General features: G+C 35.8%; 1 protein-coding gene across 1 annotated transcript in view; it reads right to left on the bottom strand.

Moving 5' to 3' along the window:
- Positions 1 to 854: 854 nt before the first annotated feature.
- The window catches only part of DCAF13 (DDB1 and CUL4 associated factor 13), a 29,192-nt gene continuing 12,924 nt past the window's right edge, over positions 855 to 17,122 (bottom strand). The window contains exons 6-11 of the mRNA XM_027606909.2: positions 16,156 to 16,233; positions 14,171 to 14,253; positions 9,893 to 10,057; positions 3,619 to 3,754; positions 2,238 to 2,401; positions 855 to 1,551 (exon numbers count right to left, since the gene is read on the bottom strand). Coding sequence (XP_027462710.1) covers positions 1,464 to 1,551; positions 2,238 to 2,401; positions 3,619 to 3,754; positions 9,893 to 10,057; positions 14,171 to 14,253; positions 16,156 to 16,233 — 714 coding nt within the window. The 3' untranslated portion in view covers positions 855 to 1,463. The remainder of the gene's footprint in view (positions 1,552 to 2,237; positions 2,402 to 3,618; positions 3,755 to 9,892; positions 10,058 to 14,170; positions 14,254 to 16,155; positions 16,234 to 17,122) is intronic.

Below are 17,122 nucleotides of genomic sequence, written 5' to 3'. Positions count from 1 at the left end.
TAGAACCACACTGCAGCCTGAGGCTCCTCCTACTCAGTCCTTTCTTCCTGCTCTCCTGTCACAGGTGTCAAGCCTACAGTCCAGACAGAAGGCTCTCCCTGTGTGCTCCTGCTCCCGCCTCTTAATCCTTTACAGACAGTTCCGGCCAATAAATCTTGCCCATCTAATCTCATTTAGGTATCTGCTTCTTGTAGGACTTAAACTACACCAAAGCTCTTATTTTTGGATCAGTTTTTGCATACTTCTTTGAAACCACACCCGAACTAATAGCAGTATAGGTGCAAAACACAACTTGGTTCATCTTGCAAATCAAGTAAGGTCTACAATAGATCATATGAATTAAAAAGGTAGATAGATGATCTCTTCTCAGCCTTAAGAAAAATATGGTGAAATATCCAAGATATCCAAGAAAGCATAAATAATACGATGATCACACAGCTTAAGAAACTGAACATCAGTAAGAGTTGAAGTCTCCCGTGTATCCCACCCTATCTTCCTCTCTCTCTCTCCAGATTTTGATCTTTATCATCCCTGTGCATTTCTTTATATTTTTAATACAAATATATGCATTCTTAACATATATATTTGTGTTTTAAAAAATCTCTTCTTTCAGTTTTTTGTCTTTTTAAGTAGGCTCCACAACCAGCATGGAGCTCAGTGCAGGGCTTGACCCCATGACTTTGAGATGACGACCTGAGCTGCAATCAAGAGTCAGATGCTTAACCAACTGAGCCACCCAGGTGCCCCTAACAAACTATTCTTCACTTAAAATTTCCTAAAATTTGGGTTATATATACTCATAGTAAAGTTTACTAAACTACAATTTAAAAAAAAAACAACACCATATGTCACAGAGAAGTATTTATGATTTACTGAGATTGAGAAATTAGCAGAAATGGATCAAAGTTACAAAGTTGAGAAAAGGAGGTTTTATTATCTTAACTTGACCATAAATTATAATTTTTATAAAAGTTATATAAATGCAAGCTGATCTTTAAAGTCTCAAAGAGCCAAATACAAATAAAGCACAGAAAATTAACTGAATTTAAAAAGTCTGACATAATTCTTCCACGTTATATGTAATCACGAGAAGAATCATTGCAATAATTACCCAAAGTAATATTAAAGGTAACAAAAGAGATGTTCGGTCTTAAATGTAAATTCAAATGTATAGTATCTATAATAATAGATCAAAGTGAAAGTATATCTGCAATTTCTAACAGTAATAAACATGTTAGCTTGCAAATACTGTATTCTTCAATGAAATAAGAAAGCAGATCAAGAATAAAATGTTGGATAGTCTTATCAACCAGGCCACCTTTCAGGACAGTTTTTCAGGGTAATGTTCTACACATGTAACTGAACTGTTTGTTATTATTCTAAAGCCAGTACTTTATTTGCAGAGTCTGTACATCAAAATGTAACAAATAATTATTCATCAGGATTGGAAGGAATACCAAGTATTATTTCACAACTGCCACTATGTGTTTCTTCTTCTCTGACACAACTGATACAGATCCAGGCTTGCTATGTTTGAGACGATTCACCTCCCTAGAAATAAACAAAATATACAAAACATAAGCAAATTTATGAGCAATCACCTTAACCAAAGAAAGCTTTCTTAGAAAAACCACAGTATTTTCTTTCACTAGAAATCTCCTTATTAAAAAATAAGTTTTCACAAGGAGATTGAGTAAAAAGTAGCTAGAAATCAACTTTGGTTAACTTATTTAATTGCTTCTTCTCTTATCACATAACAATGTCCTATTACAAAGAGAAGAACATTCTACTGGGAAAATGTTAGTGAGAGCTCTGTTTTAGATCCAAAATTCTATGATGAATAAAAATTTTCTAACATGTTTCAAGAAATGGAAGCTATGAGTTCTTTGCATTCTTTAACTTGGAAAATATACAATACCTCTTAATTCTAACTTCATTAGAAATCATTTTTTAAAACATTATTTACAATAGTTTTTTTTAGTATGAGCAGAAATGTTTTCTTATTTTGATGGAATTCATTTTTACTGGTTGCCCTTTAAACATAATCTCAAAAAACAGGTAATGGAAATTCCCAGATAATCACTGCTTCCCCTTCAGGGGAGTATTCAAAAACATCTCTACTGCATAACAGCACATAAACTATTCCCTCGAAAGGCAGGTTTTTGTTTATTTCCAGTGAGCTGAGAGGATAAGTTAGAAAAGGGCACTCAGAGAGAATCAAATGCCCCAAATCATACTTTCGTCGGCGAGCTTCCTTCATGATGCGCTGTTCCTGGATCTGGCTGTAGATAGATTTTGGTAGATGCCGGTGACGAGCAATGCGTTTTATATGAGGATGATGTTGAAATTTCTCCTTCAACTTCTGGTTATAATCTTTGGCTGCTTTTTCTCGTGATGTAAGCTGGAAAAATGCATTTTGATATTTCAGTGAATGGTGTGTTCTTTTTCTTCATATAACAAAGCTAGGAAGCACCGTTTCTCCCAAAAACTAAACTTCTAGGACATACAACCAAAATTGCCAATGTAATTCTACCCTTTACAAGGTTATGTGAGTCATCTCTCTGCAAACACTGAATTTCCTTTTAGGCTGTATGCCTCCAATGTAGATAGATGCCACCAAGCTAAAATATCAGTGCTGAGGGAGTAGGGCTATGTGGACCACTGAATCGGACCTACTCTGGGCATAAATAACAGAGAAAAAGCTCCTAAAATAATCCCTCAACATTTTTCCATAAAAATAACTACTGAAACAGAAAAGAAAAAGTGTTCAATTCTGTAAAGACAAGGTCTTGTTTAACAAATGCTAAGGATGGTAAGATTTAGAGGAACTTGTAATAACGAACTGAAACCGAGGCATAGTGTAATACTTACCAATCATTAAGCCTAAAATAAAATTGTCTTTAATTACTGTTTATCATATCTTGATTTTCTTACTGGGATTAAGTAGAAAATAACTCACATTTAACCTTTCCTTTTCAAACTCAGTATTTGTTGCTGATATAAACACTCATATTTGATGTCTCATGTTTCTGCTATGTTTTTGATGTTTTTCTAAATGTCTCATATTTCTGCTATGAAACATGAGACATTTAGAAAAACACCAAAACAAAAGAAAAACCAACCATAACCCAACCCAGAGGTAGCCAGCCAATGATAATGTGTTATATCTTCACTGAATCTTTTTTATAGCCTGAAGCTTTCCGTAATTTTTTTTAAGTTAGTGTTTCACCGTTTTTGAAATTAAAAGACCTCCCAGGTACTTGCAGCCTTTGATGTGCCGGATTACTATTCCTTTAACAGAAAAAACAGGTATTCTCAGTTCTAACCTTCTAGTCTCTACACCTTCTCTCCTTATCTCAAGAAAAACACAAAGACTCAAGAAGGCTCAAATATTATCAAACATTTTAATTAACAAAGGCCCCTGCAGGTGCCTGTGACATGAAAAAAGTAAATCTCAATATAGACTTGTCTATTTTGTTGCTAACTTATTTCTTTTTATCAAAACTATGCCAGTTTGATCAAAATACTTAAAGAACTTCAAATAAATTTTTTACAATATAATGATGCCCACTAAATTTGAAGCTAGTTTTATGATAATGAAAGAAAACAAGTTCTTACCACACCCAATTTTTCAGAAGCATTAGCTTTCCATAGACGAATGTTCATTTCATCAGATCCACACATAATATATTTGCTGTCAGAAGTCCATTTTACACAGATAACATGTTGCATTCTCTTTGTGTGATAGACTTCCCTAAAGAAGAGGAATTAAGTTAAAATTAGGATTTTGATATCGATTTTCTTTAGCCATTGCCCATCAAGTATCAGGATAGCACTTCTGAGTCTGAAGAGAGTATAAAAGGGAAATTCAAATTAATTTTAACATACTTTTATTGAACTAAACAAGGTTCTATGCTAAGCCCTGGGGAGTTAAAAAAATTCCTGCCCTCAGAGAAATTACAATTCAATAAGAAAAATAAATTAAGCAAAACCAGATGCCCAGGATAAAGTTCACAAAATCACTGAAGGCATATAACACAAATAAAATATGTTAAAGCTAGAGTAATTTTTTTAACAATAAGAAAGAGATCGTCTCCTCCCTCCAAATCAATACAGGTCAATAATCACTTTTTTTTTTTCATTTTATTGGAGAATAAAATAAATGTAATAGCATTCAAAGAGCACATCCTGATATGTTGATCCTGTCTGATTTTTGTTTTGGTCAAATTGTTTTAAAAAGCTTGCTTAATTAAAGTGAGAGTTGATGATTTACATGTGTGAACAGCACGGGAAGGCTGTAGAAGTGTCTGATGAGTTAAGAATCATTTAATAAATGGAGATGTAAAATACCGTACCTACTTGGAAAGGCTGTGAAACATGCTAAGTGAATTCACAGAAGATACTATATTGGGAAAGTGTTAAGAAGAGCATTAAAAAACAAGTAAAAGACAGGGTCAGGAAAAATCGAGACTTTTGGAGAAATGAATTTTCCATATCTGGGTTAGATGATTCAAAATGCAGACTCAAGAGAAAGGAAATGAGCCTAGCCACTCAGCATAGTAAAAGAAAACCCACACATGATGACCACCAGATCAAAAAGAATTTGGATTTATAAAAAATATCTGAGATACACTCACGAAACTAGTCTTTTACACTGTTTCCAACGGATATGTTTTGAGCTCTTGAGTGAACACGTAGAGAAACCCTAAGAAATATATTTCTAAAAGGTGAAGGATGGTTAGAAAAAACATCAACTATTAAAATAAAAATACGACAGACTGCATTTTTCCCCCTCTCAATGGCTCTGCTTTTTTACAAGATTCATTTCTCATAGTCTCTACCTATTTAAGTGGCCCTTCTTTTCTTTAGCAATATAATGTATGTATGTATTTATTTAAAAAGATTTTATTTATTTGTCAGAGAGAGAGAGAAAGAGAGAGAGCATAAGCAGGGGGAAGAGCAGGCAGAGGGAGAAGCAGGCTCCTCACCAAGCAAGGAGCCTGATGCAGGACTTGATCACAGGACCCTGGGATCATGACCTAGGCCAAAGGCAAACCCTTAACCAACTTAGCCACCCAGGCATCCCATAATGAATTTAAATGACAGGAAATTCAGGGTGCCTGGATGGCTCTGCTGGTTAAGCGTCTGCCTTTCACTCAGGTCATAATCTCAGGGTCCCGGGATGGAGTCCTGTGGCAGGCTCCCTGCTCAGTGGGTAGCCTGCTTTTCCCTCTCCCTCTGCAGCTCCCCCTGCTTGTGCTTGCTTGCGCTCTCTCTCAAATAACTAAAATCTTAAAAAAAAAATAAATAAATGATAGGAAATTCATCAGGCTTTAACTATTAAAAATAATCTGTTGATATATGAAACCAGTCAAATCCAATGGTTAGTTCCTTAACCAAAATAGATCCTCCTTAATGGTAAACTATGCAGAGTTCTTAACTTCTAGATAAGTTTATATGTGTTAAAGATTTACAAAAGCTCACTAAAAGTTCTACTATTAGGAGATACCTTTTAAAAACTTAAATTCTTTACTACACAATCAAATTATTCCATGTGAATGCAAGTAATTTACTAGTTTGCTTAGTAAATATTGAATGAAATAGCAATTAAAGTCTAATTTCATTTTTTAAGCTCTCAAATTAGTAACTTTATTATTTTTTTATTATGTTCAGTTAGCCACCATATAGTACACATCATTAGCTTTTGATGTAGTGTTCAACAATTCATTGTGTTTAACACCCAGTGTCATCACAATACGTGCCCTCAATACCCATCACCCGGCTACCCCATCCCCTCTCCCCCTCCCCTCTGAAACCCTTGGTTTGTTTCCCGGAGTCCACAGTCTCTCATGGTTCGTCACCCCCTCTGATTTCCCCCCTCCCTTCCCCTGTGGTCCTCTGTGCTACTTCTTACGTTCCACATATGAGTGGAACCACATGATAACTGTCTTTCTCTGCTTGACTTAGTTCACTTAGCATAATTCCCTCCAGTTCCATCCATGTCAATGCAAATGGTGTGTATTCATCCTTTCTGATGGCTGAGTAATATTCCATTGTATATATGGACCACTTCTTTATCCATTCGTCTGTTGAAGGGCATCTCGGCTCCTTCCACAGTTTGGCTATTGCGGACATTGCTGCTATGAACACTGGGGTGCATGTGGCCCTTCTTTTCACTACATCTGTGTCTTTGGGGTAAATACCCAGGAGTGCAATTGCTGGGTCATAGGGTAGCTCTATTTTTAACTTTCTGAGGAACCTCCATACTGTTTTCCTAATTTCAAATACTGACTTATGGTAGTTTTTAATAATCCATTAAAAATTTACTTTAAAAATACATTTTACCATTTTAAAGTCTTTCAAAGAAAAACAGTTTAAAAATAAAGATCATTCGGGGCGCCTGGGTGGCTCAGTCAGTTAAGTGACTGCCTTCAGCTCAGGTCATGATCCCAGGGTCCTGGGATCGAGCCCCACATCGGGCTCCCTGCTCGGCGGGAAGCCTGCTTCTCCCTCTGCCACTTGTGTTCCCTCTCTCGCTGTCTCTCTCTCTGTCAATTAAATAAATAAAATCTTAAAAAAAAAAGCAGCAATGTGATATATTTAAAAAAATAAATAAATAAAGATTATTCAAAGCACTGGCTGTGCTATTTGATGTTTGTAATGAACTAGAGCAGACCACAGAACAAACCAGAACTACCTGTTAAGCAGATGAAGGCAAAGATTAGAGGAAATACCACTTGTATCTAAACCCAATCACAAGTACCATATACCACCGCTGTGATTACAAAATCTCTAAATGACATCAGAAGACAACTCCCTGGAAATGGGGCTTAAGAACTCCTTACTTCATACAACTTTGGAATTACTTGAGCTTTTTAGATAGACCTGCATTTGGATGCCCACAATAGCTTTGGAATAATTCATTTTGAACTCAGATGCAGGGCCCTTAAGATCATAAGTGCCCAAACGTTCTCAATTCTCTTACTTTTTCTTTGTTCTGTTCCCATTCTTTCTGTCTGCTCATGCATCATATTAGAAAAGTTTTGTCCTACTATGGCAGTTGTGATGCAAAGAAAATAATGGAGGGCCACATTCCCCTAATTCTTAGTGTCTTCCATGGATGTGAGAAGAATGCAAACTACCAACCCTGTTGTGGGCCTGACTGAATAATCCCAACAAACCATTCATGACAGTTTGGAGAATATCAAGTGAGTTGTAAAGGAGGCAACTGCCATATGAGAACCAACACGAGGAGTTCTACATGGAGAAGATGGAATGAAGATCAAAGTCATCAGAACACTCCAGTCAGTATGCTTTTGATTCAAGTACCTTTTATCAGCATACCGTTGCTGATAAAAGACGGGTTAGGAATCAGTATGGCTCCCTCAAACTACAGGGTAGAAAGATGCAACTACCATAAGTAAAAATACCAAAGAGTTAAACTAAAGCAGGCTGGCTATGACCAAAAAAGGTATGGATGAGATGCCTGACTCTCAGGAGGCACTGTTTGAAAGATCTTTTGTTTCTGAAACAGGGCTGGGACAAGGGTGAAGAAACTGAGATATAGACACAGGGCTGGCACCTGTACAACTCTAACAATGAGGAACTCCTTGAGTGAGGGCCCCTGACTTAGATGCACCCTAGTTCTGACCCTGCTAGAAGAGAACGACAGTGAGTCAGGAGAAGGACACGATATGCCTTTGAAAATGAACATCACTCTTTGAAAAGACTCAAAAAGCTTCAGCACTATAGAAGCTAAGCTAGTTATCAGTAAAAGTAGTGATCAAAATTCTCATCACTGGACTAAAATGGTGAGATTTCCCCAGCTTGTTGTAGTTACAACACCAAGTGAATATTCTTTAGATTTTTTTTCTTTTAAGTGAAGGAAGGGTCCCAGAACAAACTCTCTGCTACCATCAAACTTTATGAACCTAGGTACACTGCTTTACCAGCTCCACACTGTTGTCCTCTAGCACAGATCACCTCCCACCCTCATAATTGTTTTCTGTTCTTTCCTCTCCCAGATTCCACTCACTCCTCTCCTTTCCTTTCCTACCTCCAATCACTCTGTTATCTTTCACCAAGTCCATCTTCTCCCCACCGAGCCTTAATTCCACCAAGCAAGAAGAGTAGGACACTCAAATATATGTATTTATGTATATGCATACATGTACTGTGTATATATATTTATATGGTACTTTAGAGAGAATACTCATTTAGATTATTCTTCTTAAATTTTAATGTCAATACTATTACTGTATTAAAATGAAGTTAGTCATATCTTCAAGTGTGAACAATACCACTATAGTACTTTATCATTTAAAAAAAATTTAAGTAATTTCTACACCCAACGTGGCAGTTGAACTCATGACCCTGAGATCAAGGGTCACATGCTCTACTGACAGAGCCAGCCGGGTGCCCTAATTATCACTATTTTTTAGGGGGAAATTTCCTCCAACTTACTAGGTTTTGCTCTGAATATGCTTCCAGGAACAATATAAAGCATTACTAAGGAACAACAAGAATGTGCATAAAAGTGCTCTATAAACCATAGCACACTATACAAGCAGCGATTATCTTACACAGAAGTTAGGTTTTATAGTCAGCCCATAAAGCAAAAAACCAAGCACAGTCAAAACTATCCTTAAAACCTTAAAATGCCACAGTTCTCTATAAACTAACTCAATACAGCAATAAATAATACAGTAGAGATATATAAATATACACTACATTCAATAACACGTAATATGTAGTAAAGGGCCAAGCTCTACAAAATAACACGTATCTTAACACTAGAATTACACTCGACGTGCTTATAGAACAAGAGACAAATGGAGGAGAGGACAGCTGAGTATCACGGCTCCCACCTCTTGGTCATTCCAGGGCATATACCTACTAAGTGGAATGGAGGAAGAATGGTCCTAACAATTTAAACTGCTTTTTTTCTCTTTTTTATTTTTGCTTGAGGGTATAAGAGCTGAATTTGAATAAAAAAAAAAGGTATTGTTATTAATTGCTCTTAAACTATAGGAGGGAAAACTTGCCTAAGTTCTTAACAAATTAAAATTTTTAAAAAGTTTATTATATTTTAGAGCAATGAAAATATTATCATGATGAAAATATATCATTATACATTTGTTCAACCTATAGGATGCAGAACACAAAGAGTGAACCCTAAAGGTAAATTATGGATTTAAGGTGATTAAGATGTGTCAATGCACGTTTATCCTTACTAACAACCATACTATTCCGGTTAATGATGTTGATAATGGGTGGAGGGGTGGTGGTTCTCCATGTGTTGGGCCAGAGAACATATAACAAATCTCTGGGGGCGCCTGGGTGATTCAGTTGGTTAAGCAGATGCTTAACCTGAGCCTTCGGCTCAGGTCATGATCCCAGGGTGGGATCAGGCTCCACATCAGGCTCCCTGCTCAGTGAGGAGCCTGCTTCTCCCTCTCCCTCTGCTGCTCCCGCTCCTTGTGCTCTCTTGCTCTCTCTCAAATAAAAATCTTAAAAAAAAAAAAAAACTCTGAATTCCTCTCAATTTCGTTGTAAACCTAGAAATGCTCTAAAAAAAATGAAGTCTTAAAAAAAGGGTACTATAAAACACTTAAAAACAACTCTGAAATAAAGGTTTTCACCTTAACCCAAACCCTAAGATTTCATATCAAGAAATTATATAAAGGTAATATCCTATTCAATGAAGGAAACTGCCCAGTAGGCTCATGTTTTGCCCATAGATGATATATTGGAAGTTGATATCCTAAGTCACAATACCTGGATGTGAGTCCCACCATATACACATAAGCAAACAACCTTTCAAAAAAGGTAAATGATGATCAAGACAAGAAAACATCAAATAAGAAAAAATAGTTTACTGGTAGTCACATACCTGCTTCTACTTTTGTCCACAGGAAAGATACGAACAGATTTATCAAAACTAGCAGACACAAACTCTTTCCCAGTGGGAGAATAATCCACATCAAGCACCGCAGATACATGATCCATATGTACCATTACGGGAGTGTCCAGTGCACGCATATCAAAAGTATACAAGCTGTAAATGAAATTTTGATTATTCCATACAAATTTCTATAAAGAAACATATGCAGTATTAAGAGACACTAGGGAAATTAAGACCATTAGCTAAATAATGCACACCTAAATATATAGCTTTTTTTACAAAGCAGCAAGGGATAGGGAAAAATATTACCAGCTTTTATTATTCCTTAAGATTACACTTACACACTTTCATCCTCATTGTAGAAAATGTGAAACTTTCAAAAAAGTACAGAGTACAAAACTTACCTTCAATTCCACCACCCAGAGGAACAACAGTTAGTGCAGTATAATTACTTCTAATCTTTTCACTATGCTAGTATTTAAATGTATACTTTTAACAAAATTTGTAACATTGTATAAAGTTCTGTATTCTGATATCTCATGTAGCATATTATAAACACTTATGGTTGCATATTTAAATGAATTAAAGTAACTTATAAATTCTTTAAAAATTTAAATATATTTATCTATAATTTATTGATAAAAAATTTCCAACTTTCAATTTTAAATAATTCTTAAAGTCCAGTATTTGAATTTTTGAAATTGAATCTTTAACTGAATGGGACAAATTCCTGCAAGTAAATTACTAAGTCCAAAAGCATGAGAACTTTTAAGGGTTTTGAGTTGACAAGTCATTTCCAACAAAGTTCCACTCCTGTCGGTGATATATAAAAGTGACTATGGCTTTTCAAAGGGTGTATTAAAATTAGAAAACTATATTTTTGTGCACAGCTGGTAAAAAAAAAAAAAGTTCATGATTTTCAAGATTTAAAAAAAATTTTTTTTTAAGATTTTATTTATTTGACAGAGAGATATAGAGAAAGCACAAGTAGGTAGAAAGGCAGGCAGAGGGAGAGGGAGAAGCAGGCTCTTCGCTGAGCAGGGAGCCCTATGCGGCACTCGATCCCAGGACCCTGGGATCATGACCTGAGCAGAAGGCAGCCACTTAACCAACTAAGCCACCCAGGCACCCCAAGATTTAAAAATTCTTAATCAACAGCTAAAATAATAATGCTTCAAATGAACCAATGTGCACAACTGACAACAGTAACACAGCATTACTGTAATCAAGTTCCTAACATTACAACACTTCAAAATGCTATTACTGAGCAAAAGTTTGAGGAGAAATCAGGTATCTACATAATTTCAAGGTATCTCTCCATTTTCTTTTTTTAAAGATTTTATTTATTTATTTGAGAGAGAGAGAGCAGAAGGAGGGGGAGCAGCAGGCAGGGGAGAGGGAGAAGCAGGCTCCCCACTGAGCAGGGAGCCCGATGTGGAGCTCGATCCCAGGACCCTGGGATCATGACCTGAGCCGAAGGCAGACGCTTAATGACTGAGCCACCCAGGCGCCCCATCAAGGTATCTCTCCAAAGATTAGTGTTAATTACAAAAGGAAAAAAAAATTGTAACTTTATAGTGCAGAAACTTGGCAGATACCACCTTAACTAAGTGATCAAGATTACCACCACCAGTAATAAGACAAAGTGACATCATGTAACCCTGAAGTGATGAGCCAAGAAGGGCACATCTGTATTGTGGTATTCTTGCAAAAATTGTATAATCTCATCTAATAATGAGAAAACATCAGTTTAGCCCAAATTAAGGGCAGTCTACAAGATAAACTAACAAGTAAATCCTTTTCAAAAGTACTAAGGTTGGGGCGCCTGGGTGGCTCAGTCGTTAAGCGTCTGCCTTCGGCTCAGGTCATGATCCCAGGGTCCTGGGATCGAGCCCCACATCGGGCTCCCTGCTCCGCAGGAAGCCTGCTTCTCCGTCTCCCTCTCCCCCTGCTTGTGTTCCCTCTCTCGCTGTGTCGCTCTCTATCAAATAAATAAAAATCTTTAAAAAAAAAAAAAGTACTAAGGTCATCAAAAACAAGGGAAGATTGAGGAACAGTCACAGACTGAGCAGACTAAGGAGACATGACAATTAAATGCAACGTGGAATCCTGTGTTGGATTCTAGAATGGACAAAAAACATTAATGGAAAGATTGGTGATGGAGTAAAGTCTGTAGTTTAGTTAATCAATGTCAAATGTATTTTACCAATGTTAATCTCTTGTTTTTGCTAATTGAACTATGGTAACATAAGATGTTAGTTAACCTTAGGGGAAGCTGGCTGACAGATACTATTTTTGCATCTTTTCAATAAGCCTAAAAAAATGTTTAAAAAATTGACCTAACACTTAAAGAATACTTTTTAACATCATTACTATGAAAAATCACTCATGGTATTGGTAAAATATCCCAAATAACACAAAATTCTCAAGAGACAAGTCACTGTTGTTGTTTACATCTCCCAACACACCACAGGATGTTCAGCCAATGTCATACTGAGCTTTGAGGTTAAATTTCTGAGTTGACAACTACTTTATATTCATTGTCTAGAGCAGTGGTCCTCAACCAGGTTTTCTTTGTTTTAGCACATTCTGATTTGTTAGTAAATTCTGTTAATCTCTACACAAAAAAAAGGTTAAGAACTTATTCAAAATCTAAGCAAATCAACCCATTTGAATAGAAAATGTTTACATAAACAAAGTTTCAAGTTATAGGAGTCTTTAGGGATTATCTATTTCAACCCTATTATCTTACTGATGATGAAACTATGGCATGGAGTTAGTTTCCATGACCAAATCCAAATTTTTACAGCGGTTACTGGGTGGGTTTTAAATTCAGAATGATTAGATTATTTGGTGGGCAATAAAAGAAAATATAAAAAACCATAGACTACCAAAGCAAGATCACTTTCAAGTAAGAGCAATAACGATAGTCTAACAGCCTTCTTACAAAGGATGTGCTTTTTGTTTCAGGTGCCGTATGAAATTCTTCCCAAGGCAAGAACTGAGAAATCCCAGAGATACTCTGTAAAAAGGTATCTTGCCAAAAGAGCTAATTAGAACAAACTTTAGAAACCGTAATAAGGTTGGTCAGCAAAACACTATTTTATTACCTTTAACTGGAATAAGGCCATTTAATTTCTAACCGTTGATAAAGACTTAAAGGCCTTCAACTAATTTGGTTGGATATTACCACCTAATGAGAATCCAACTGAGCATAAGTAAAGAAAGTCATAATAGAGGTTTTTAGTTGGTACCACTAAAACATCATGTAATAAATCCTATTTCTGAGCTAATTTTTTTCATAAATAATGACAGTGGAAAGAACAAAGAATTTAAATGCAGAAGATCTAAAGTTTAGTCCAGTGACAAACTTTCACCTTCTCAAAAAAACATGTATTAAGAATCTACCATACGCATTGTACTATAACAAATGCTTTGGATTAAAGAAAAGGTAAGACACTCTTTCCTCCCCAGGGGATTAAACTCCCAGCTTTAACACCCTCATGTCTAAAAAGGGGATAACATACACGTCCCATCTACCTTACAGGGATACTGAGAAGATAAGATAAGACAGCCAATGTGAAATGCCTCAACAAGTTTTAAGGCAATATATAAGGGATCATAAAATTCCATCTAGGTCAAAAATGTAAGGCTGCTAAGTCACTGTATATGGAGTCTACAAACGTTAAGGTGAAAATTGAAACTATATTTTTCCTTTTGTCTTACTGAAGTTAATAGTGATACTGATAATATGACTATATGATTATCAACTATGTGAAGAACTACACATGTGGTAGGCAAATATTTTTAGTTTCTATTAAAACATGTATGGTTCAGTCATTATTTATATGGTACAGAGATCAGCCAACTTCTTCTGTGAAGGGCCACATAATAAATATTTTTAGCTTTGTGGGCCATGTGGTCTCTGTTGCAACTACTCAACTCAGGCATGACAGCACAAAAGCAGCCATATTCAACATATAAATGAGTATCATTATATTCCAATAACTATGTACAAAAACAGGCAGCAGAGAGGATTTGGTCCATGGGTCGAAGATTACTGTCTCTGGTCTATATCACTTTGAAAACTGAGAATATTTCTCTAAGAAGCTCTTCTCCAATTTGGTAAATACATTTACTTTAGCAAAACAAGTGACAATTTTCTAATATTTGAGGACTATTATCTAGGAAAACATATTAGTAAGATTTATACAACTGAGCCACTTCACATAGAAACAAGTAAGTTTTAAAAAGAAGAAAACTTACTTGTAATCTTCATTTGCTGCAGTAAAAATGAAAGCTTCCATAGGGTTCCAACAAATTGTATTTGTTCTCATATCTAAGATGACCTGAGAAAGGAAGAATACACTAACCCATCACCATGAAATCAATTCCCTCTCAAATGGATAAGTCACCCACTTCATTTCCTTTCCTTTTTTTTTTAACTGATTTAAGCAAATATTTAGTAAACACCTATTATATGCACAGTACTCAGCTCAGTGCAACAGGAAAAGAAATCAATCAATAATTGTTTCCAGAGTACACGGGCTAAATAGTAAATACTGAAAAGTACAAAAATGCTTAATAAATGGTCCTTCAACCTCGAGTAACTTAGAGTTTAGTCAGAAAAACGAGGTATGTGTAAGAAAAGTTAAAATACAAACAAACAGTAAATGATTTAAGTATCAAACGGGGGGCAAAACTAACAGTGACTTTAGGGTTAAAGAAGAGAAAAAAGGTTTCAAAAAAGACAAGCATGATTTGAGCTGACCTGGGAAGGACCAGCATATAGTGTTCTCAGCAAGAACACTACTGGCATTTTGAGAATAATCTTTTGTTTTGTGTAACTGTAACTGTAGATGTTTAGCCTCTCAGGCACATGTCCACTAAAGGCTAATCTCTAAAATTTCTACAAATATACCCCTTGTTGAGAACTAGTAAGTGTAGGAGAGAAAAGATAGAAGACACAACGACAGCCTACTATATAGAGTAAAGAAATGAGAGAAAATAGAATCTCTACCTCCAACACGGCGACTTGCATGTGACAAACCCTATTTAAATTGTGTCTTACTGACTGAAACAAATATATCAATGGAATGCAAACTGGGACCAGATTTGGAGGGCCTTGAAAGCCAGGCTATAGTTCTTTTCTTCAACTAAAAGTAATGGAGCACCATTAAAAACAGAAAATGTAAGGGCAGAGGGGGTAGAAACTACTATTTGTTAAACTAGATTTCATCTCAGCATTCTGCTAAGTGGTTAAAATATCATGTTTTATTCTCACCAATGTGCGGGAAAGTAATTATTAATATCATCATTTTACAGGAGAAACACAGATTAAGTTACCTGCTTAAGGTCTAACACCAAAGTTCATGCAAGATTTGCCCACTATACCATGTGAATGAGTGAAATGATTAAAATGGTACTTTGGAAAGATCATCATTTTTATGTAGTTCAAACCTCAATGAATATACACTACTTCTAATATTTCCGTATTTACTACAGGTAGTAAAAATGTAGTAAAAATTTACTACATGTAGTAAAAAAAACAACAAAAATATTAAAAGCATTTCTTTCACATGTGGTCTATCACAATGGACTCGTGGCACATGAGTGGTGTCTAGGCCCTTCTGCACTCTGAGTTGGAGCACTTGAAATCAACTTTATATCCTTCAACGTCAGAGGGGCACTCCTCTCTTTACTGACAATATGTCTGTCCCTCTTGAGAGTCAGCTTAAGGTTGTTTCAGCTTTGGTATCTAAGTCCTGGAATGACTGCCTTAAAACTGCTGGGAAATGTGTCACCTTGAACAAGACAGTGCTTATCTAAACAAAACGTCAACTAGTATTCATTAGCATGTAATTAAACAAAAAAGCTGGTTATGTGAATCCATTACAAAACATTCTGGAACAGAATACTTTATGTGTCTTTTGAAAACCATGGGGTGTGTAGTAATGGGATGCAATACTTAAGAACTTTGAGCTCAATAAGTACCAATTTTGTTGCCTAAAATTTACTGGCATTATGGAAGATATGAAGTTGACTAGGATACAGAACTTAGTGAAGATTTAAGGGTCTCGAAAAAGCAACAAGGAGATGAGAGAATGCCATTATAATCACTTTGGCTTCTGAGAACAAGCCTATGAAAATATTTAATTCTGAAAAAACATTTGCTCCATATTTTTTTGTCACTCACTTCAGAGAGGAATGCATTAACAATTGTACAAAGCAAGAAACAAATTGAAACTCACCTTTTTCAGGGGAGTAGCTTGCCTCATATCATATAGTACTATATTCCTGTCAGAAGCGCAACTTCCCAAGAGAAATGTCTAAAAATAACAATTGTCGGTTAAAAGCCAGGCTTGGCAGCAAACCTTGTCCATTCAAAGAACAAATGATTCAATTGCCCTTATTGTTTATGTTTAAGATACAAAGTTATAATAATATCAAAGTCCATTTTTAAGATAGAACAATGAATCACTCATAATCTCAGCAACCTAAGTCAAGTATTTTCATTGCTAAATGCCCATGAGTGTATTTTACATGTCAGTGATGGCAGTGTTCAGATAATTCAGTGTTCTTTTTATAACAGAACATATTCTATTTATCCATTCTTTTTTTTTTTTTTAAGATTTTATTTATTTGAGAGAGAGGGAAAGAGAGAGAGTGAGAGAGCACAAGCAGGGTCAGGGACAGAGGGAGAAGCAGACTCCCCACTGACCGGGGAGCCAGACATGGGCAGGACACCAGGATCATGACCTGAGCCAACGGCTGACGCTCAACTGCTGAGCCACCCAGGTGCCCCTATTTATCCATTCCTCTACTTAAACAATCCTAATTTTCAGTATTATCATTAACATTTCAACAAACATTTTCATAAATTCAAATCTTCTTTTTCTAAGGATAAAATTTCAGAAATGGATTACTGAGTCAAAAGTATGAACAATTTTATGGCTTTTGATATTTAGGACCAATTGTTTTCCAAGGAGCTGTATCAATACACACTGCAGTGTGGAAATATGTCAGTTTTACTGCAACTGGGAAGCACTGAGTAGTGGCATTTAAAAGTTCATATCTGTAGAGAAATATTTTCTAATCATATAAACTATTGATTTTTCATAGTTAAAACATTTCCTCATGTTAACTTTGTATAAACTAAGCCTGTTCTTTGTCCAACTGTTTAATTGCTGCATGTATAAACTAATTTTTAGTTACCAA

Source organism: Zalophus californianus, chromosome 4 (genome assembly GCF_009762305.2).
Source record: "Zalophus californianus isolate mZalCal1 chromosome 4, mZalCal1.pri.v2, whole genome shotgun sequence".
Classification (NCBI taxonomy): domain Eukaryota; kingdom Metazoa; phylum Chordata; class Mammalia; order Carnivora; family Otariidae; genus Zalophus; species Zalophus californianus.
The sequence above is the reverse complement of the archived record's forward strand: the minus strand, read 5'-3'. Positions and strand labels throughout refer to the sequence as shown.